Here is a 24317-nt window from a genome sequence, read left to right as displayed (position 1 = left end):
ACATCAATCACTTCCAAGCACCAACGCCCAAGGATATAAAAAAAAATATGAGCATCAATCACTAGTAACCATGGCAACCGTTCTCTCCAAAGGCAGGGTGGACACCGTATCGTGCCTCTGCACCTGTGTGGGGCTCTAGTGATTAAGTGCACTTACTGTTCCAAAGGGCTGCATCTGCTCTGATGCCAGAATAGAATATCCCACCCTATTTGCAATGATGCAGCTCGAGTGAAGAAGTGGAAACAAGAGTGGAATATGGAAGAATATAATGCCATAGTAGTGGAATATAGCCTACATTTACTATGGCATACACTGTAGGCTATAGGCCAATGCACACAGCGTGCGATTTTGTCGCACGACAACATTCGATTCTCAACTCCCACCAATGAATGAATGAATGTGAATGGAGAATCGAATGTTGTCGTGCGACAATATCGCATCGCACGCCGTGTGCATTGTCTCATTCAAAACAATGGAATCGAATTCGGCAGTGCGACAAAATCGCACGCCGTGTGCATTGGCCTCATGTGTAATTAATGAAATCTATCTAATCTCTATGTCATTCTGTGATAAAACATTATAACATTACAACAACACATATACACAACAAAGAAGACATTTCATCATACATTTATTCACCGTCATGTATAAACTGTATTCAGGTGGTACAAAGCTGTTAGACTCCGCTGCTCACACTCACATCTTTATTATTGCAGTAAAAAAGGAAACACCAGCATGATCAAGTCAAGGAGTAACTTTGGCAAATCTCATAATGTCTTCAGAAGGCAAGCCGACACTCTGATCAATGTAATGTGAGGAGAGAAAGGGTGCAAAAAAAGACTTTATTATGTCAATGAGCGACTTTTATTTTGACACTCATTATAAAAGAATAAGAGTTCATAAAAATATTTTGATCTTTTAACAATACACACTTAAAATAGCTAATGCAAAAAAGAGGCTGGTTTTCTTCCTTAAGCCATTACACTACTGTCAATGTTGAAACTCACAGTATGTATACGGTATGTGTGTGTATGTGTGTGTGTGTATGTGTGTGTAGATTCCAATTCATATTTTAGGCAATCCATTCCTACCACTGACTTGAGTGAATAATAGAGAAGAAAAACAACAACATTTGGCAAAAAATAATCATGGTTCTAGATAAGGAAAGAATGGGGAGAGCGATGATTGTGAGATATGAGGGTATATTCTGCAGATAGTGTATACCCTTTTCATTCCACTGTTCAAGGTGAAACATGATTACACTGCCCTAGATTTCCCTCAGTAACCATACCCCGCCCAAATGCAGGAGCAATTTGAATATCGAAGAGACAGAGAGGAGGAGGGAGGTATAACTTGTGAAGTGAGATCTCCAGTTCATGGTAAAATAGGGTTGGGTGTGGTTGTGGAGTGCCACGTATCTGTGCCAGGGTTGAGGACTGGGTTTGAGGGGGACTGGGGATGTCGGGTGAGGGTGGGGGTGGTGTGAGCGGGGAGGGGTGATGGGGCGGGGGGCGGGGGGACGACTTCACCCCTCTGTCTCAAAGGTATTGTTGTAGAAAGTGCAGCAGCATGATCTCATAGTGCTCTCCTGACTCTGGGCAGCGAATACTGTGTCGCTCGTTGGGGTAGACCTGTAAAGGAGAAGCAGCCTTTAACACTTGAACAGCCATGCCTTTTTTACCTACTTTACAATGCTACGCTGCTATTTACACACAGCGACCACTAGTTGGCCACTTGTAAATTAGCCTGCTTCCTACACAGAGAAACAACAAAATAGCTTTATACTAGCTTATCCTGATGTGATTTTGAAAATGTAAGGATACTGGGTGGTAGAAAGCACATATCTAGGAAAAGTCATGAAAGGAGGGTCCTGAAATTTGATCGAGTGCAAAGATATAACCTTTTTCTTTACTCACAGTAAACTCGCTGTTCTAGTGTTAACAGTGACCTTTGATAGGCGTTGAACGATTTGATTACTAATACATGAATTAACAATAATGTTGATAAAAAAATACTAGCCTGTAGCTGATACGGCTTCCCAGCGCGAATTATTTGGGACACGAGGAAGTTGGTGTGGAAAAAGTGCACATTCTCATCTAGGAACCCGTGTAAGATCAGCAAGCGGTTTGGCCTGAGAAGGAAAAGAGAAGAAGGTTTCAAATGGAGATGAAACAAATAAAAAACCACAACCACATACTCAAATCAACACACTTTACCTGAGTCTTGGCTTACTTTTTCATGCTCTTTCCCTTTTGGACGTATATGGAGTGAAATTGCACAGATAAATTACAAAAAATAAATAAAAAATTAGAAGGTATTGCTGTAACATGTGATCCTCTCTGTACTGAATATTGCCAAAAGCCCTTTCACCATCAAGAAGTGATGTACAGTATGAATTGCAGTCAATAGTAAGCCAATAGGGGCCCCGCGGTGGTGTAGCGGTCTACGCACTGGCCACTAGTGCATGCTGCCCACCGGGGCCGGGGTTCGTATCCCGGCTCGCCAGATCCAGATATGGCCGAGGCACACGGGAAGCGGCATATTGGGCGGCCGCTTCCGAGGGCGGTATAGGAGTATTTCTGGACAAGGATCCGTCGCGCAACACCGCCCCCTGGGTGCCGGAATAACGGTGCTGGGCTCGAGGAGCCAGTCAGCTAGTCTGCCTGGCGGCCTCTTCTGGGACTGCCGGCCACGGGGTCGTGCGGCGGATCCTATGCAATAGGCAGGGGATAATTGGATGCTAGGTTGGGTTCAATTGGCTACCAAATTGGGTGAAAAAGGGATAAAATCTGAAAAACAAATTATAAAAAAAAAAAAATAGTAAGCCAATTATTGATCGCAAGGTTGGCAGATCTGCGATTCGAGCCCCGGTGACCACATGTCGAAGTGTCCTTGGACACTGGACCCCAAATTTCTCCCAGTGAGCGGGCCGGCACCTTGCATGGTAGCTTGCTGCCATTGGTGTGTGAATGAGTGTGTGAACGAGAGGCCGTTGTAAAGCGCTTTGGATAAAGGCGCTATTTAAGTGCAGTCCATTTACCATTTAAATGGCGGAGGAAAAAAAAAAGGTGATTGAAATGGAATTGACCCAGGCTGATTACTCTTTTTCATCCTAGCCAAACTAGAAAAGTGTCATCAAATGTATATAGCCCTATTGTACACTTCCATGAGGTTCGTACGGTCGAACTTCCCACACAGTCCCTTCCATTTCCCATCCCTGTCTTGCAGTATTCGGTTGTTAAGTCGTGACGTGTTTCCGGGTCCAACGTTGGCTGAGGCGCTCTCTTCGAAATGCCTCAGTAATAATAATAATTCATTATATTTATATAGCGCTTTTCCGAGGCTCAAAGACGCTGACAAATATGGGAAAAACAGGAAAGTGCTGTGTCCCTTGTTGTTCATTCTACCGCTGTAGTACACTGGTACTATGGTGCAGGGATTTTCTGGTTTGGAAACCGGAAATTGCTAAACGTCACGTTTGACGTCAGACTTAACAACCGAATAGTGTTTGTGTACACAGTAAACAACATGGGACTGACTCGCTGGGCAGCTTGTCCACGTGCAGAGCCACAGAACCCTCCTCGTAGCCCTGCTGGTTGTTCTCAGGCACGTCCATGTAGCGCTCCGTGTAGCCGGTGTCGTAGGCCATCCACACGGTCACTGGGGCGCCTGCGATGGCCACCTGAGAGGAAGGAAACCAGCGTAACAGGTCACACACAGCAAGAGAGACCTTGGGGGTAATGGTTTCAGGAGTGTAGCTTGTTGCTTGTCAGAGAAATGTGTCTAAATCAATCTAAAATAGTGCTGAATACTGTATGCAATATACAGTACTTTTGAAGAGTGCCACGCATCCGTTTCATGGTTCACTTGAGGGATGGATTCTGGCAAACTACAGAACCCGTCAACAGTACAAGTGAGGACAAGTGTTCACGGCTGAGAGCTGTCAGTACTGCAGTATGCATCAGAGTACAACACTGACACCATGAGGTCATATCGGCTAACAACAACACTCTGAGCACACTGCACCTGATGAGCCGCAACCCTGAATGAGAAATGAATCATTCTCAAAGTATGATCTTATAACTGGAGCTTTCTATTTTCCGGAAAGTTGTTCCATCCACCTCCCTGTGTTTCAAGCCAATTCTCACAGTTAAGTACGACCTGTCAGTGACAGCATCCAACAATCTGGGACTGACCCACACAAAGCCCGACAAGCTATTGAGACTGGCACACGGAAAATGCTAGCGTCATAGTAAGTCCCTATTCAGCAAGGGGAATTGATTTTTTTTGTTATATCCAGACGATTCAGTCAGATGTTTTTTTAACTGGGATTTACCTTGAAGACATTGGGTCTCTGGATAAGTCCCATGAGGGAGAGGAAGCCTCCGTAGGACCAGCCATGGATGGCTACACGACTCAGGTCCACAAACTTAAACCTCTCTGAGACATACTGTAGCCCCTGCACCTGGTCCTCAATCTCCACCTGGCCCTGCAGGCACAGCCACATAAAGAGAGAGAGAGAGGTGGTCATCAAGAGATCTTAGTTACACTGTCAATTTGTGACGTTAGAATTATAAGGTTCTATCTCCATTTTTGTCAAAATTGAGTTGAATCTGATCCTGTGTGGTGTTATTTTTAAAATGTTGACATTTTTGAGTTAGTAATTCATAAAATACAAAGGTTCCATCTCACAAAACATAATGGAATGTAAAAACGTTGACGCTCAATATCTCTGAACTGCCCTAAACGGAGATAGAACCTTATCATTCTGAGCTCACGAATTCACATATGGATCAGATGGGTAAGATTGTATGACTTCACCACCATTCACATCACATGAGTTAAACTACCTATTGCGGTCTTCAAACTTAAAACAAGTCATTTAGAAAAGAAGGACCAAAGAATATCACTAGCTACCAATATAATATAATAGTTCTGAAATGTTACAGCTGTAAGTAACCTTGCTTTCTGACCACTCTTACCATTTTGTTTTTCAAGGCCCCTTCAAACTCCAGACCCCTCTGACAGGAGCCCCTGCCGTCGATGACCACAACAGCATACCCTAGGGAGGCCAGCGTGTTGAGACGCAGGTACTTCATCCCCTTGAAGGAGTTATTCACCAGCTGAACCTAAAAAAAACATATAATGTCTTTTTTCATTACGATTAAGGGGCTATGTTACCCCAGTGGTTCTCAACCCTCTCCTCGGGGCGCCCACATATTTGATCTGTTCCACCACCAGCTCACCTGATTCAACTAATCAAGTACAAAGCAATTATGGTTTGTACTTGATTAGTTGAATCAGGTGTGCTGGTGGTGGAACAGATCAAATATGTGGAGCGGCCGGGGCGCCCCGAGGAGAGGGTTGAGAACCACTGCGTTACCCAATATGCATTTAGGCAGACTGTTTTAGACTGAGCTCTGCTTTGTCAAATGTTGTGAAACATCCCTCCTATCCCGAAATGTGTGTGTGGGTTACCTGTTGGTAACTCATAGCCTACTCATAACGAGTTAGGACATCTTGAGGACTCCTACATACTCGCAGAGTTATGACAAGCTTTTTTTGTCTAATTTATACATTTATTAATATGTGTAAAATGTATTATTATTATATATTAATATGTGTCACTCTCAGAATTTTCAAACACTTATGAGTCGTTTCCTACTCTGAGGCTTGAGGTCTGGTTGTGTTCCCCACCTTTAAATGTTCACAGGATCATACGGACCCCCCTGGGGTCACAAAAAATATTTGATGTGTGAATCCGTTCCCTCGGTTTAGTAATTTGTTCCCTCGGTTTAGTAATTTGTTAGGGTTAGGGTTAGGGTTAGGCCCTACGAGCCAGAACGATCGCAAGGATTAGGATTAGAATCCTTGCGATCGTCTGGCTCGTAGGGCCTAACCCTAACGAATTACTAAACCGAGGGAACGGATTCACACATCAAATATTATTTTTCTACCACGTGACCCCAGGGGGGCTCCGTAGGATCAGAGTACTGTAGGTGAAAGAAAGGTTGGAGGACTATGTGGGACCATGACCTATGACCTATTGCTTTCACCTATACAATCCCTCTCAGATCTGTCAGGAAGACTGTAGGGTTGGGAGCTAGGGGGGAAGGGAACTGCCGTCACCATGGAGCTGATCAAACAGAGAAGTGACAAACCTGCGGCCCTCCATAAACAAAGAGGACTGTGGGATGCTTCCTGCCAGGCTGAAGGTTGTGAGGCTTGTAGACCATGCCATAGAGCTGGACGCCCGACTTTCCCGGGAAGTCAAAGATCTCCGGAGGGTTGTAATCTCCAGGGCACCCTTTATTAGACACACGCGTACACAAACAAGTAGTTAATACTGCAGAACATTGTTTGAAATTAAGTCATTGCTCACTAATTCCAAAATAGAATCCTAGAAGACTAACTTACTGGACTGACTGACTCACAGTCCTTGAAACAATTACAACATCTACTGTAAGCTCCAATCCCTCAACTCTACCCTACATTGCTTTATATTGATTCCTCCTAAAAAAAAGATAGATGACCTTCACATTTGCGATGACAGTGCACTCCCGCAATTCAAATATACTCTTACGCAACATGTACATGTACAAAGGCCTTGAACCCCAAAACGAAATGATTTGATTATCCAATATCTGGATTTAGCTGGGTGCACCTGCAGTACAAAGGTTGCTATGAAACAATTTGTCCAATGACCTAAATCTAAGGTTTCTATTTAAAACTGAACCTATCCAGTCATGTCAGGTCAGTGACTACTCCAAGGAAGGGACTGTATAAGGATATATCATACCTACAGTTGAGGTCGGAAGTACATACACCGTAGCCAAATACATTTAAACTCAGTTTTTCACACAAGTCCTGATATTTACTCCTAGTTAACATTCCCTGTCTTAGGTCATTTAGGATATCACTACTTTATTTTAAGAATGTGAAATGTCAGAATAATAGTAGAGAGAATGATTTATTTCAGCTTTTATTTATTTTAATCACGTTCCCAATGGGTCAGTTGGTAAGTTTCCATAAGGTTTCTGTTGGAACAGACCCTAATTACCTGGTGACTCCATCATGCTGGCCCAAAACTCAGGCACCATATGTAAGGGGTCGCTCTCCGAGCCCGTCAGCTTGTAGACGTGGACGCAGGGTGGCGTGCTGACGTTACTGTAGTGGCTGACAAACATGTCAAAGTTCTACAGAGGGGATACAGAGAGGGAGAAACACAGAGAGAAGGGAGAAGAGGGGATGGAGGGACAAGAGGAAAAGAAGGGATGAGCGAAGGAGTCATTTCGAGAGAAAGAGAGAGAGGAAAAGACAAAATAGGAGGGAAAGAGAGGGTGAGAGGGAGAGCAGGGGATAGAGGGAAGACAAGGGAGTAATTGTGAGGGATATAATCCCTGGGCACTGGCTCACAACCAGTGTCATCTCACTGCGGCAGAAGTCATTGGCTTGTAAGTTTTTCTTCACCACTGTGCCCTAAGGTTGGGAGGTAATCCCGCAATATTTTAAAATAGACGTTTTAATATGCCCCCCCAAAATGTGCTGCCCAATGTGTGTATATATATATATATATATATATATAATAAACACCTTAAGAGTGTTTGTCCAGCACCACTGTCTGTCTGTGTGGTTGAAGTCGCGATGAAAGTGACTCATCCACGTTTGATGGTCAGTTTGAACTAGGCTCTACGCAGAATCACTGATCTACAAATCCCTGCTGCAAGAAATAATAACCGATAGTTGATCAATAGTAGGGTTTCTGCGCAGTGCCTTGCTGAAGCTCATCATGGTGCGTGGGGCACTAAATCAGTGTTTCTGTTCATGTGTCCTTCTCCAGGCCTAGGCCCTCCCCCCCCTGACCTGACCCCTATCCATCTACCCTCCCTCCACCCCCACCCAGAGAGCTTTGGACTGTCTGGACATGAACACTTGATCTTTGCACTTCTTATATTTATATTATTTATGACTCTTGCACTATGATGTTGGTTTGCACTGTCTTGTCCTGTCTTGCACCTAAACCGTGCTCCACTGTTCCAAACCAAATTCCTAACATGTTTACATGTCATGGCAATAAAGTCTTCTGATTCCTTATACACTTGCACTGTCTAATCAGACGGTAACACAGCATGACAAGGGGCCTAAACACCGCTGGCTGATTGAACCAGGATGCTGATGATCAGCATTCCTGTGAACGCCCTCGCTGAACTATTTAAGTTGCATAATCTGATGTGGTGGGAGGATAGGATGGTGGGAGGATAGGATGGTGGGAGGAGAGGATGACTGTGTCACAGCCACATACCCAGACACCTTTTATGGAGTCCTATTGGCTTGGATTGTCAGAGATGGGGCCGTTCAACCAGTGCTATTTACAAAAACCCCAGCACCAGACGAGACACATTACTCACTTGTATTGCAAAGTGCTGCAATGCCTATTTATTTAGCTGATGCAACTAATAAAATAAACTAGAAGAGTTGAAACAGGTTTATTTAAACTGTTACACCATTTGGAGACGGATTACAGCATTAGGTTGAATTTGCCGCATAACTGTAGGCTTATTGAGTGCTTAGATCATGATATCATACACTTCAGCTTATGGTTACATAACATTTGTTGCCTACATCTGATATACAGGCAGTTAATTTGTCAACATTCGGATTGAGATCCTGATTGGCAAGAACAATGAATTCAATTATCCCCACCCACTGCTGGAGAGCTCAGTGGCCGTTGCGGTTAGGGTGACCGTCCTAAGTTTGGGAGGTCATGAGTTCGATCCCTGGCCGAGTCATACCAAAGACTATAAAAATGGTACGATACCTCCCTGCTTGGCACTCAGCATTAAGGGTTGGATTGGGGGTAAGACCTTGCGACATACCAGCGGCATGTCCAGGGGTTGTAAGTAATCAAGCCGCCTCACGCTACGGAAACAGGAGATCCAACGGTTCTTAAGACTTACTTACTGCTGGAGACCTGCCCTCTGCCTGAAACTTTGCTAACCGAAATTATCCATTTTGTGGCCATAGGCACTAAAACGTAGTGTTGCACAGCAGTCTTTAACAGAAGCAAATTGGTGCCTTTAGGCTCTACCATCCCTATCTTGTTGTGCAAGATGGCCATAAAGACAATGGCAAATCGTGAGCTTAGAATTATAAGGTTCTATCTCCGTTTAGGGCAGTTCAGAGATATTGAGCGTCAAAGTTCTTACATTCCATTATGTTTTGTGAGATGGAACCTTTGTATTTTATGAATTACTAACTCAAAAATGTCAACATTTTAAAAATAACACCACGCAGGCATTAATTTAAAAATGGAGATAGAACCTTATAATTCTAACGTCACGAAATGCAGAAAGCGTGTTCTAATGAAACTGGGTATATGGCAATCGGTCCCCTTGGGCCACTTTTTAAGTTTGTCCTTGCTGCTGTCTCATTGACTTCCTCTTTCGGGGGGTTTAGGTGCAGAATTCTACATTAGGATGAATCCTCCCACCTATCATGTCACACATGTGACTCCACACAAATCATGTTGTGATGTAAACAGTGAAACGCAGCAGATAGAATCGCCCACCTGGCTTATGGAGCAGCTGTGGGAGAATCCAGGCTTGGTCAGTCTCACCACGTCTCCGGGGGACTCATAGCTGACCACGTAGAGGTGGTGCTCCAGAGGGGTGTCACTGGTGCCCTGGAAGTACACCAGCTTAGAGGCCTCGTTCACCCAGATCTAGGGACGACAGAGAGAGTGGAGGAGATGGACAGGGGGGGAGAGAAGGGACCGGAGGGACCAGAGAGAGAGAGAGAGAGAGAGAGAGAGAGAGAGAGAAGGAGAGAGAGAGAGAGAGATTTCTACGTCATATCCAATTCTGCTCCCTATAAGACCTTGGGACACTCTAACCCAGTTTGAAGATGTCTATCCATCCATAGATCGTTCAGGCTAGATAAGGGAAAGCAATAGGTTAAGACCCTTAGTTTAATCCATTGAGATTTCTATTATCAGTGACACGCATATACCTCCATTATGTCAATTTATGCATCAGGACCGTTCAGGCAGATTTAGGTAGTGTGTCCATTAAAGGGACATTCTACAACAGCATGTTTGGATACTGGATTCTGATTGGTTAGCAACAGTGGTAAATATCTCATTTCCAGTATCAATGCGCCTCCCAATCAATCTGATTAAGAACACCTGTGCTGACCTACAATGCAATGGTTGATCTTGTTTATGGGACTATATTCTGTGGCGGAAGGATATGTAGATGTATTCTAAAACGATTAATGATTGTAAATACATGAATTTAATGTTACAACTGTGTATTTATTTGTTATATTATGTGGTGGCTGTTGTAGAAAAGCAATTTACAATAATAACAGTAATTTAGCAATTCCTTCCATTTCAGATTCTAACAACAACAACAAACACCCCAGTAAATAGCTGAGGAATAGGGCTGGAGAAATGTTATCACTCTCAAATTCATAGATGGGGATTATGAATGCAAGGACTCACCGTCCTTGAGATCAAAATGATCGTTTTAAGAATGTTTACAATAAATTACATTGTTTACAAACAATGGAGTACAACAAGCTTATATGCTGGGTTCTGATAGGGTAAGACAGTTGAACTGAGCTCATGAGGCATTTCTACTATTTATCGTTCATTCAGAAGTCCCAAAATATATGTACTAATCCCCAGATTGCCCAAGTCACTAATACAGCATATTGACGGACATAACCTGTCCTTCTAAATGTAAAAGCTTTCATCCACCTTCGGTCTGAATGGCACCATAAATACATCCAGGGCCGGTCCTAGGCATAGGCGAACTAGGAGGTCGCCTAGGGCGCCAAATGCCTAGAGGGCGCCAAATGCCCCCCTCCAAAAAAAAAGGAATTTCATGTCTCTATGAAAATATGTCTCAGCCTACTGTCTATTTTTGTCTTGAAACCATTGTTGTCCATATTTTTACTGTTGAATGTGATGAGGCAGTACTGATGGCTTAATGTGGTGGGGCTGGCGCACCTAAAATCTGGGGGGGGGGGCATCAAATCATACTCTCGCCTAGGGCACCTAAATGCCTAGGACCGGCCCTGAATACATCTGATACATTATTGCTTCCTGGACTCACCTTGGAGCCATGCCTGGCCAACACCTCCCATTCCCCGCTGGTCAGAGTCACCTCCTCCTTGATTGCACATTTAAAATCTCCTGCAACGAGACCAAAGACACTAGTTGACATTTATACCGTAAAAAAAAAGCGAACTGATCTGACAATAGATAGCTTGTGCTCTAAAACCTATTGAGGTGTTTTACATTTGCAAATAAGCAAGGAATCTACTAGGAGTTTTGTCATGGCATTGACGATCATCAGTAAAATGAGATGAATCATCCTATCGTCCGTTGTTGTTGAATGAATTGACAACATAGGATAAGATCATGCCATTTGAGAACAGAGCTAGCTCAAGCTCTGAGCCATACGTCATATCCAATCCAATATTACATACAAATCAATGATTATCTGTAGAAAGTAAGGAGAAGGGAGAAGGAAGAAGGGGTTACATCATTTCTAATCTCTTACCCTCTGTGTGTTTATAGTCTTCTGACCAGTGGAAGCAGCCAGGTTGCAACGTTGATGTGATTTTGTAAAGATGACTGAAGCCTGTTTTGGATTCGTTTACCCAAATGAAGGAGAACTCGTCTTCCGTCGTTTGAACAAAGGGATAGAAAATATCGTGAACCTGTGGATAACCAAGAAAAAAAAATGGTCGCTTCATTTGTTTTGACCTGCCTGACTATTCCTTGTAAAGCAATGATCATACATGAATAGATGTCCTAAGGTCAAGAGGTGTCACAAGTAGTGTTGTTCCGATACCGATACTAGTATCGGCATGGCCACCGATACGCACAAAAATGCTGGTATCGGTATCGGCGAGTACTAACAAAAAACAAATTCCGATTTTTTTTTTTTTTTTTTAAGTACTAAAGTTATTTTGTTTGTAAATGTTCACTTGCTGTTGCACTACTACTACAACTGTTTTATATCTTAAATGGATATTGCACTGATTGGCATCTGTGAGAGCCACATTTCAGGTTTTATAAGGGGTTGATTTTCTTGTCACCATACCAGGTAGACAATAAAAAAAAGTTCTATAGTATTCACTCTCTGTTGGTATTTTTTCCTGTTTTACAAAGGTTTTGAGCAGTGCCAGACTAAGTGTTAGCAATAATTTTACATCGAGGTGAGTATGCGGCTCAAAAAACATGTTTTTTTGTTTTGTTTTTTCAAACGCCGTGGTATCGGATCGGTACTCGGTATCGGCAAGTACTGCACGGTCAGGTATCGGTATCGGGATCAAAAAATGGTATCGGAACAACACTAGTCACAAGCCTAGTACCTTTGAGTCTGCATCAATGGTCAAATGTCTAGTCTGGGACCAATTCTGCACAACACAAACCAGCTGTATACCAGTATCTAATAAAAAGTCCATCATACAACTGGATGAAATTGAAGAGGCATGATGTCTTCCTTCTGTTAAACAGTCATGTTGTTTCCAAACTCCCATTTTAGGGTTAGGGCAGGGCTCGACGCGGCTCGACGCTGCTAGATCCCGGATATGTTTACCTGTGTGCAGGAAGAACAGCAGACGGCGCAGGCGCGAGACTAGACTAGACGATCGTGAGTGAAGATATTATCAAAGCGTACGGGTGATCGACAGGAGAGTACGCTTTGATAATAATTCCTGCACACAGGTAAACATATCCGGGATCTAGCAGCGTCGTAGTGCTCGCGCAAACAAACCCGGCGAAGGTTTTACTTGCTCCGGACAAGTAAAACGGCGTTAATGTCGAGCCCTGGTTAGGGTTATTTTCATCCCCTGGCCCTTTTCCTCACATTGATCCAGATGTCGGTGGTCTCCTCGTAGACGATGTAGGGGTGAGTGGTCTCGGCCACGGCCTCCAGGCTCTCCTGCCTCTGGCCCGGGTCCTCCGTCACGGGGATGAAGAGGGCCGGGGGCAGCAGGGCCAGCTGCAGACGCCTCTGGCTGCGGTCCAGCAGCACGGCCCAGCCACTAGGGGGAGACGGAGGGAACACACCCTCATTAACTGTTTCACACACAAGTCACTTCTCTTTTATTTTTTTCACACAAAGACAAGGAGGAAGTACAACAACGTTCTGGTGAGCAAACACAGTGAAGGTCCCAACAAAACATACAGATTTCTAAACATATCGTTAGCCTCGTAGCATAATTGCCACAGTAGTATTGTGTGGAGGGGACTGGCAGAGTTGGCACAAGACAGCCAACTCTGTTAATTTACCTCCAGCATCTCTCTGGCACAACAGAAATATCCAGACTCTTACACACACAAGTCACTTCTGATCTAAGAAACAACCAAGGGCCTGCCTGCCCACAAACAACCCTTATTAGCCCCTTCGGCCTACATGAAGGATCTGAAAATATTAGATCTTTATAAACTAGACAGTAGTATCTCCACCGCGTCCTCTGACAGGCAAGGTGGAATCTCGTTTCCATCTTGCTTATACCTATCCAATCCTGTACAATGTACAAAAGGGGGAGGAGAAGCTAGGATAGGGCTCAAATCTCTGTATTTAAGAAGCTGAGTGCATTTCCTGGGGAACATTATTTCCTAATAGATGAGGGTGTCTAGTGTTGAAAAGGCCGAAACACCCCATGATTCAAAGGTACTCTACTGACGATGTGTCACGAAATTTAACATCCTTCCCATGTCTGAGATACAGCTCCCATGCCACTCTCAACATCAAGGCAAACCTCATGTGCGTACCATCCATTGGCACAACGGACAGTATAACATCACGTCCCGTGTTTCATGATTCTAACACTCACTATTTGCCATCACTGGTCCATCCTGCTCGGGCGATGTACTCCGTCCCAGGGAAGAGAGAGGTGAAGGGGAGAACCAGCTCCTTGTCTTGTGTGCTCACAATCTGTATATACAGAACCAGACAGACACAGGAGGCACAGGCTGAATTACGAAGGTCTCCTCATCATTAGCGCAAAAACAATGAGCAGAGAATGTGAGAGAGAGAGGCCTAAAACACATATTACTTACTCTGCCTTGATGGTCTGTCTTTATTTCTACTAGTTTGAGGGTGGTCTGGGGATTTTTACTGCCTGTGGATTACAACACTTATATGTTAGGAAAAAGACAATAACATAACATAGGGGTGTCACATTCAGAACTTAGGTGAGACCCAAGCTGTTCTATCATGGCCTAAGATTCCTTCACTTGATACTTGGCAAGAAAAACCTGAACGCAAAGACACACCAGTGCAAGGGCAAGGGTTGGGCAATATCTACATTTTGTTACTTAAAATATCACGATATATGATAATATAGTTCATTGTTGAAGTACAGTATGGTGGAGCAAATGTGAGCAAGAATGACATAGGTGCGGCGCATCTGTGTATGGCTGGCTGGTGTTGTAAATAGTCTGGCTTGCTTTATTGAATGAGAAGGTGTGTCCAAACATTTGACTGGTACTCTATATAAGTAGACAGGAGGTAGGCCTAATATGCGTATTCAGACACAGCTAAATAATCATGTTTTTACCACTATATGTGCTGCAATAAGCAAGAGCACGTCTACAGACTAATTTATGTTACAGCAATAATATCACAATATGTTCCAAATATCATGACATGCTTGGCCCCAGCCATTCGGTTGTTAAGTCTGACGTCAAACGTGACGTTTAGCAATTTCCGGGTCCAAACCAGAAATTCCCCGCACCAGAGTACCAGTGTATTACAGCTGTAGAATGACAGTTCAATCGTTTTTTAGACTGGGATCTATTCATACAAGGGACACAGCACTTTCCCGTTTTTCCCATATTCTCAGCGTCTTTGAGCCTCGGAAAAGCGCTATATAAATATAATGAATTATTATTATTACTGAGGCATTTCGAAGACAGCGCCTCAGACAACTTTGGACCCGGAAACACGTCACGACTTAACAACCGAATAGTGAGCGGTTCTAGTCTGTGCGAGGGGGAATCCCCAGCGCAGGGGGGCTCTCACCTGTGCGAGGGTATCTGTAGGCGTCGGCCTTCCGTTCCTCAAGTGCCGGAGAGGGCACGTGAATAATCTCTACCTCAGTCTCATCCACCTCTTCATACAGCAACTGCAGGGTCTTCCCCCCATCTGGGTCTAACAGAGGAAGATAACAGGAGATACTGAGATAACTAGAGATACAGTAGAACTGGTTAAATGCACTGGTTACTATGCGTGCAGGAAAGCTGCAACAGCCAATGTCAATGTTTAGTGACAATGAGAATATTTGTCATATCAAAATTGGATGGATAGACACAGTACTTTTTTCGGAGTGATTGAACCATCTCTTCCATGTGAGGACCTGTCCTGCTCTAGTAAAAACAACAACCGGTCAGGGAGAAAAGTGCTGTACTCACCTTCTACGGGACAGGGACTCCACCAGTACCCAGTGAAGCGGTCGAACTCCTCCTGGATCACAAACGTGGCCACGCCAGCAGACTTTGGGTCTTCCTTCACATTATCCAGTCCTGAGACAGAGAGAGGGGAGAACACAGTGAAACACAGTGATAAGACTTTTTAATACTTATTAAGGGTCTTGATTTTCCCGAAATTGATTTATCAACTTGTAATACTTTTCAAGACACCGCGGATACCCTGCTAACCTTTGTGACAGAAGCTGAGTCTCCTCTCTTCCCCGGTCTTGATGTTGGCCATCCACAGGTCGTTGTTGTTGATGAAGGCGATGAAGTTGGGTTCTCCAGGAGAGATCTTGGGGTCCATGCGGGTCCCCGTGCACTGTGTCTTTATCTCTACCGGCTTCATCGGGGCAGACTGCTAAAACCAGACCACACACACTCTCAGCCATATGGTGAACACTTGATGATACAGGAGCAGATCATGTTAAATAGGCTAGGTGCACGATCTCCACTACTTCCTGAAAGGCACCTTGCCATGAACATATCCTGTCTCACTCTATTGGTTTAATTGATTAATCAGCTGTGCACTGTGTGTTCCAACAGTTTACCGCACAGCTGATTAATCAATTAAACCAATAGAGTGAGACAGGATATGTTCATGCAAGGTGCCTTTCAGGAAGTAGTGGAGATCGTGCACCTAGCCTATTGCTGCCATGGCTGGTTTTGTGCAGTTTCAACACTAACTAGTTCAGTTTTCCATCTACCCTACTAAAAGAGCCAACTATAAGTAAATGAATAATACCTGCTCTCCGACATTGATAATAAATCACAACAGTAAAAAAGTGTCTGCATAGATTTCTTATTTTATATAGATATTGCATTTGAGATTCTAGTATCTACTAGTTAGTACAACAGCCTTGCAGCTTGGGTAGGGGGAAAGTGTAGAGGGTAACACACTCACAATGAACCCGTTGTTGCCTCCATCCTGACAGTAGAAGAGGCTGTTGCTGGCTTGGAAGAGGAACAGGCCACTCTGGGCGTGGTAGTCGTAGGAGGTGATCCCGAACGCTCCCAAGCGCTTCCTTTCTCTAAGCAGCTCCTCTTCCCGGGAATAGGCCCCCTGATGTGGTGTGGCCTGAAAGTGGATGACGACATACATCATGCCTCCATAGAGATCATATCATAGGAATTATAGGCATTTGTTATATGGTACTTTTTGTCAAACTCCAAAACATACAAACTCCAGACATAATGGTCAAACAACAACTGATACTGTACGCATAGGGCCCGGAAGTTAACCCTGGTCAGGTCTTGGAAAACACAGCTACAATCTCCAGTGTTTCCTCTATATGGATTTATTGGTGGCGGGCCGCCACGAATGAATTTCCTCCGCCACTAATTGATTCAGTCCACAAAAAAAAAAAAAAAAAAAAAAAAAACACCTCTGAACATTTTTGCTGATTAAAATATATCTGATCCTAGATCAGCGCTATAATGGATGTTGACTAAAAGTGCACCTAAATCCACGCCCATCTCTCTCTAACCGCTGATCCAAAATCAGATTAATGACATTTAACATTCAGTTGACGACGTGACACAAGGGCTACTCCTGATTGGTCTAAATGTGAACCTGCATGAGAACCGTGCAGACTCAACCATCCCTGCTCAGCAGTCTACCTGCCGAAATGCTCGGGCGCCTGTGTTTTCTCCTCGCAAATAACGGGCTAAAAGTCACCGGTAGTACCATCTAAAAGACGATGGCTAATTTGATAATTTTGATAGACATGATAGCCATCACATCTAGTTGAAAAACTGTCGCAAGTTGAAGAACTCGCGCAAGTTGGAAATACTCGGAAACTTTCGCCAAGTTGGACATACTTTTCCTGTTGTGTTTGAGACGGAGCCAAGACTGCTCGTTTGGAAGGACATTGGATCCGTGAGTAACGTAAACCTTCAGAGCTGATGGATGGAAACCGGTATCACAAGTTTATATTCTGTATATTCTGTTTTGAGCGCGCGTGCGCGCGGAAAAAAAAGGGCTCTCCGCCACTAATGTAAAAATTCCTGGAGGAAACACTGATCTCTGATGCCTACTCCTTCTCTTATTCACCTAAACTCTCTGGTTGAAGGGGTGGCACAGTGCTCCTCGTCTCACCTAAACGGTCACATAATGTCCTTCCCCTGTCACACCTGTCAATATCCACTTTTGAATTCCATGCTGTTTCTGTCACCTTCCCTGTCACACTTCACATTGTTGTTATCTATCGCCCCCCCAGGTCAGCTCGGTGACTTCTTGGAAGAGACGGATGTCCTTTTCAGCTTCTTCCCTGAAGACGGCACACCGCTCACAATACTGGGTGACTTCAACATCCAGACAGGTGGTGGAATGAGCTTCCCACTGCTGTCAGGACTGCAGAGTCACTACCTATCTTCCACCATAGACTGAAGACCTCCATCTCTTCAGGCTACATCTTGACTGTCCCTCCTAAAGACCTCTTCACCCCCACTACCTAATTTTAACAAAGCATTGTGACTTCCAATGGCCCCTGGTCCTAGCATTTCTTTTCTTATGATGACTGATGTTAACGATAATTCACTTACTTTAGACAAATATACTTGTAGTATGTCGCTTTGGATAAAATCATCTGCTTAATGTAAAACATGTAAATGTCATGTGGTTTGGATAAACTATGGGCCTATGAGAGGGAATATGTCATGTGTTGACATCATCCCACTGGGGGTCACTGGCCAGGGGACAAGGACCTTCACCTGGAAGTGATCTAGCATCTGTTTCCACGACAACACCAATAGGGCCTCTTTCCGGACCTTCTTGGGTATTTCTGAGTAAAGCAGCGAGTTCTCTCTGCTTCCGTAAGGCATTCCTGATAGGATAAGACAGACAGACAGACAGACAGACAGACAGACAGACAGACAAGATACTGAGTTGAGGTTTGTATTTAGCCATGAATGCAATAGCAATACTAAATGTTCTGTGTTAATTAATGAGTAAATTAATATACATATACTGTAGATGTCAGCAGTCCTGGGTCAAATAGCGTACATGTCAAGTACACACCTCAAAAACAAATAGTTTTTTTTAGGTGTGCTTGATTTAACTCGGAACTTGCACTTGTGGGACTATTCCATTCATACAATTGTAACACGTAACTTAAGCTATTTTATACAACAGTTAGTTCCGACCAAGTAATTTGATTGGACAAGAGGCATTCCATGAGTGCTGATATACAGTATAACAGCACTGGGACTTTTAACTATAGGTATCACTCCGAAATAACCGTTAATATCAAAGTAGCTAGCCTGCAGATGTTTGTGTTCAGGTTACTAGGCAACAGTCCAGTTGCGGAACTATTTTTTGTTGACGGAGCCAAAATAAATGATAAAATAAACAAACAAATCATAATCTGTTGTCACTTATTACTGTTAACTAATAAATTGCACTGTAGAACTGTTGCCTGCGGCCTCGTACCTACGACCGAATCACAGCCGTGTTGATATTCAGTATAACACACTCCCTCTCGCGTGATATTGCTTAATTACATTATGAGCTGTTTTATGTGATGTCATTTTGTTATGACTATTTGAGCCCTGTGTTGTTGTCGTCAGTGACGGGTAGATCGAGGGTGGCTCACCAAGGTAGTACAGGCGATGGGAGTGGGGACCAGACTCATCGCTCTTCTGCACAAACTGGAAGTCGTGGGGCGCTTTGTTGGCGACCATTCCTGAGTACTTCCTGCTGCTGTGTATGATGTCACGCAGGCCGTCCCACGAGTGTTTCTCCACGTAGAACTGGGACGGGATGTCCTCCATCTCCACAACCTCAGTGCTGTCCGAGAGCCTGTCCACCGCCGCCATACTGACTGTCACACAACTGAGGGCACACGCATACATACATGTGCATCAGTGGCATGCACAGAAAATGCACCAAAATCCCAAACCCACTCCACTTTCATACATTTCACATACATAACCTTAAATTACGACACATATTAGGCTACTCCGTGTTTGTATATATATATTACCATTATCAAAGTTACATTACTTCTGTTGCTTAGTAACCAATTAACAACCGTTCAGCGGGTGAATACACAATTACAATAAAACATAGTTCCATTAAAATACATGAATTAAATGTATTTCTTTCTTTTGTGGAAATATTGATAGATAAATGTGGGTAACCGTTGTAGAAAAGCATTATGGAACGAGATTTTGTTGTGTAGAGAAGATTGCTTGAGAACCTGTTCCATCCATTCAAAATCATGCAGGCTATATCTAAAGAATGTCTGTTCTGCTGTTTGCAATGCAGGTCCTTTATTTAAGCGTTATGGAAAGCCAAGGTATATCGTGGATGTTGGCAGAGCTTGACTGTCGAGTCTGTTATCAGACTCGTATAACTCCTATTTTAGAAACTCTACACTGGCTTCCTGTTAAGTTCAGAATAGATTTCAAGATCCTTCTGCTTGTTTATAAAGCTCTCACTGGCATAGCACCAGAATATTTGAAAGACCTTTTGCTAGCATATCAGCCCAATGCTCTCAGGTCTTCTGACGCTGGTTTTCTCTGTGTACCACATGTACAAAAGAAGAGATTTGGTGAGGCTGCATTCTCATTTTATGCACCCAAATTGTGGAATGCACTGCCAGTTTACATTAGGGATGCAACCTCAGCAAATATGTTCAAGTCAAGACTAAAAACCCATCTTTTTAATATTGCCTTTAAATGACTAAATAATTAAATTAAGATGATAAAAACCCATCCTTTTAATATTGCATTTAAGTTACAAAATAATTAAATTAAGATTATATAATGATTAAAGCACTTTGAGCTGCAACGTTTGCAGGAAAAGCGCTATACAAATAAAGTTATTATTATTATTATTATTATTATTATTATTATTATTATTATTATTATTATTTATCAGTCTGTGAGTAAACTTACCGGAGACATGCTGAAGGGAATACCAAATCTTATGCATGAACTTATTCTTCATACGCATCCATGTGCACCCAAGCTTAACACATTAACTTAACGTACACTTGTGTAACACTTTAAAGTTTAAACCACCTGCATGCGCGAGCCTACATGAGTTTGGTTACCGGAAATGAACGTATACAGACTTGCAATGCAATGCACTTGCAATGGACGCAAACGAGACGGAAATGATAATCCCTTCTTTTATATATATATTATAATATTCCGAAGTATGTTTAGAGGACCGCTCTAAGATATTGTGCACATTTTAAGACGGAGAAGAAAGAGGAACTTCACTTTTGACCAGCTGTTGGGAGTGAAACTAACTTCAAACGCGTCATCAAAATGCGAAGATCGTCGCATTTTCTATGACGTACGAATTACAATTATAATGCGACCTGCCTGGTTAGATCACAGTCGAAATGACACATCCATCATATTAGATTTACTTCCACATGTGATTGAGGCCTCGATCGGATCTGAGAATATCAGATTCAATGTGCTTTTTTTGTTGTTGTTACTGGTTACACGTTATATCCGATCTGTGCCACATGTGAGCATTTTTTTTTATTTTAATAGGCTAGGTGCACTATCTCCACTACTTCCTGAAAGGCACCTTGCATGAACATATCCTGTCTCACTCTATTGGTTTAATTGATTAATCAGCTGTGCACTGTGTGTTCCAACAGTTTACTGCACAGCTGATTAATCAATTAAACCAATAGAGTGAGACAGGATATGTTCATGCAAGGTGCCTTTCAGGAAGTAGTGGAGATAGTGCACCTAGCCTATTGTGTCACTTCTACCTGGCAGTGTAAGCGCAGCCAGCCAACATGATTAACAGTCATAGTACACTGCAGCACATTGGAAAATGCAATCCATAGCCTACCTTGTCCAGATACCTTCTGTTTTGTCTCCAAGTTTGACCTTTTTAACTCTATGCATTCACTGGCCAACACGCCTTAGCCAAATTCTGCAAAAACATTCAAATTAAATAAGTATCAATCAGTATAGTAAGAGAAACATTCTTAGCCAGCAAAAACAACTAAAACATTAGCTTCAAGCATGTGAATGCTTTTTTCTTCTTCAACAGTAGGCTAGTAGTAGGTTAAATATGTAGCTAGTATTCTAGGGTGTGACAGAATACTATACTATCTATAGATTATAGATAGGGGATAAGGAATGTCCTACATTCCGTTGTATACTTCCATGTTACAGGAATGCATGAAACATGTCATTTCATGAAACCTAGCATTACAGGCCTAGTATGGTAAAGCCATGGTAAACAAACGAAGCCTACTCTGATGAGTTACTTTTGTCTCTGGCAATCAAGATAGGAACAGCTACGAGGGGCCCCCTGTATTGAGTGATGGACCCATGATCAATCATTCTGATTAGAATTATTTTTTAATGCAATCTAGGGATACATACAGTACACTTTCAGGGTGCTATTGCTACTCGTTTAGCCTACCATTACCATTTTCTTCCAGATTGAATTATTATAGTCTATATAATTAATAATAATAATGATGATGTATAAACGCTCCTGTAACTTATGCTAGATATATATGGTCTCACCGGCAAAGAAAACGGTGCTGCGTCTCAAAAAGCCCCGTTGAGATGCAGGTAGGAATGTTTCCATATCATATATAGAGACAGGGGGGGTGGCATGTGTCCATATCACATAGAGAGACAGGGGGGGTGGCATGTGTCCATATCATATAGAGAGACAGACAGGGGAGGGTGGCATGTGTCCATATCATATAGAGAGACAGACAGGGGGGGTGGCATGTGTCCATATCATATAGAGAGAGACAGGGAGGGTGGCATGTGTCCATATCATATAGAGAGACAGACAGGGGGGTGGCATGTGTGCCCTTTAAAGGCCTATGGGGAACCGCACTGGTGCCAAATCCTACACCTCCAGGTCATCAGGCTAAACTATTCCCTCTTGGAAGATCCTAAATGTTTTCATAGGTGCCATCAAGGCCAAGGACAAGGCCAAGTTGCAGCGGGTGTTACGTTCAGCAGAGAGGGTGATCGGCTGTCCCTTGCCCTCCCTCAACTCCTTGCATGACACCAGGGCTCTGAGGAGAGCAAGAAAGATAATGGCCGACCCCTTCCACGGCCTCCTCACCCTGCTTCCCTCTGGAAGAAGGTTGCGGCTGCCTAAGGCACTGAAGGCCCGCCACAGGCTCAGCTTCTTCCCCTCAGCCGCCAGGCTGATAAATGACTCTGGCTTCCCCCTCCCCCCCGCCCCCAAGTCTGCCCAGGACTGAATATGCACTGAACTCACTGTAAAAACTCTGCACTGCACTTTATATATGTGCCACTATCCAATGCACTGTTGTCTGTCCTGTGTTGTCCTGTTTTTTGCATTTGTTTTTGTATACACGTGAAAAAAGTATAAACGCACTTACTGTAATGTCGAAGCAAATTCCTATATGTGTATGCATAATGGCAATAAACGTTATCTGAATCTGAATCTGAATCTGAATCAAGATCATTATGGTAATAATAGCCCCACATTATGTAAGCTAGGGTGGAGAAGATGACTATGTTGTTCTCTCAGATCTGCAAGGGGGGAAGGCTACAACAACATAATATCAATGTAATTCACTTAAGCTTTTGTTTATAGGGAATAATCATCACAAGTCATTCATAGACTAGAGAACGAAATCATATGGAAACAGGCGACAGATCTGTAAATCTGTAACATGTGACATGTAGATGTCATTGGAATAATGAGGAAGGAAACAGGAGGGAGGGTCAGAGAAATCATTAAATGTCTGACCCGGTCATTAACATTGACGTATAGCTAATATCTTTTGTTCTCATGGTCATATTTAAGTGACTAAATATGTGTTTACCAATCGGGATCGATGTCATTGCATCTTAGCTCATAAATGTAACATCAAAAGCGTCATGACGTCATGCCGAGCTGTATTGTTGCTCGCTGCTCGGGCTCGGATACCATGTAACATCGTGACGTTAGAATTATAAGGTTCTATCTCCATTTTTGGTCGAAATTGAGTTTTTTACATAATCTGATCCATTGGATGTTTATTAATGCCTGTGTGGTGTTATTTCTTAAATGTTGACATTTTTGAGTTAGTAATTCATAAAATACAAAGGTTCCATCTCACAGAACATAATGGAATGTAAAAACTTTGACGCTCAATATCTCTGAACTGCCCTAAACGGAGATAGAACCTTATCATTCTAAACGGAGATAGAACCTTATCATTCTAAACGGAGATAGAACCTTCTCATTCTAAACGGAGATAGAACCTTCTCATTCTAAACGGAGATAGATCCCTTCTCATTCTAAACGGAGATAGAACCTTCTCATTCTAAACGGAGATAGAACCTTATCATTCTAAACGGAGATAGAACCTTCTCATTCTAAACGGAGATAGATCCCTTCTCATTCTAAACGGAGATAGAACCTTCTCATTCTAAACGGAGATAGAACCTTATCATTCTAAACGGAGATAGAACCTTCTCATTCTAAACGGAGATAGAACCTTCTCATTCTAAACGGAGATAGAACCTTATCATTCTAAGATGACAGCTCGCTCCTGACAGTCTCTCTATGCCTCTATGAGGAGCTACTGGGAGGCTACATTAGAGCTGATTGCACCCCACAGCTGCTGTCACTGCATCATGCAGATTTAGAAACCACATAAAAGCGAATACTTACTCACCAATCCCAGCCACTACTTATTCCCCCAAAGATCATCGACTGTCTTCACTAGCTAAGGTATTAAAAAAACAAATCTTTCTGACGCTAAAGGTTGTCCATGGCCCACATTAAAGGCCAGACAGTAAATACGCTGATATCGCGAAGGCAGAACCCAGGAACCTTTAACCCGGGGGATAATGAATGCTTCGG

General features: G+C 43.1%; 1 protein-coding gene across 4 annotated transcripts; it reads right to left on the bottom strand.

The window, feature by feature from the left end:
- Nucleotides 1-667: 667 nt before the first annotated feature.
- On the bottom strand, nt 668-24198 carry LOC308168730 (dipeptidyl peptidase 9). Of its 4 annotated transcripts, none has more exons than XM_080543357.1 (21): nt 24126-24198; nt 21312-21395; nt 19084-19322; nt 18203-18315; nt 16395-16568; nt 15680-15851; nt 15434-15544; nt 15045-15173; nt 14081-14142; nt 13855-13955; nt 12882-13059; nt 11568-11727; nt 11118-11197; nt 9569-9721; nt 7061-7196; nt 6162-6307; nt 4983-5129; nt 4337-4489; nt 3540-3682; nt 2020-2131; nt 668-1631 (listed from the first exon to the last, which is right to left on the bottom strand). In XM_080543357.1, exons 2-21 carry the CDS (start codon nt 21365-21367, stop codon nt 1539-1541), a joined length of 2658 nt encoding a protein of 885 aa, XP_080399483.1. In that variant the 5' UTR covers nt 21368-21395; nt 24126-24198; the 3' UTR covers nt 668-1538. The 4 variants fall into 4 exon arrangements, with proteins under 4 accessions (XP_080399483.1, XP_080399482.1, XP_080399484.1 ...); XM_080543356.1 differs by having other exon boundaries at nt 24130-24175; XM_080543358.1 differs by having other exon boundaries at nt 15680-15848; nt 24130-24175.
- Between the last annotated feature and the right edge of the window lie 119 nt (nt 24199-24317).

This window comes from Nansenia antarctica, assembly GCF_963989245.1.
Source record: "Nansenia antarctica genome assembly, chromosome: 12".
Taxonomy (NCBI): domain Eukaryota; kingdom Metazoa; phylum Chordata; class Actinopteri; order Argentiniformes; family Microstomatidae; genus Nansenia; species Nansenia antarctica.
This window is presented reverse-complemented; position numbering and strand designations above follow the sequence as displayed.

Excerpts from the sequence above, each read along its gene's own strand:
- LOC308168730 (XM_080543357.1), bottom strand. The coding sequence starts at position 21,367 with ATGCATAGAGTTAAAAAGGTCAAACTTGGAGACAAAACAGAAGGTATC. Across the intron at positions 14,143-15,044 it reads CTACAGATACCCTCGCACAG|GCAGTAAAAATCCCCAGACC; the intron begins GTGAGAGCCCCC and ends TGTAATCCACAG. Across the intron at positions 4,490-4,982 it reads GGGCCTTGAAAAACAAAATG|GGCCAGGTGGAGATTGAGGA; the intron begins GTAAGAGTGGTC and ends CTGTGCCTGCAG.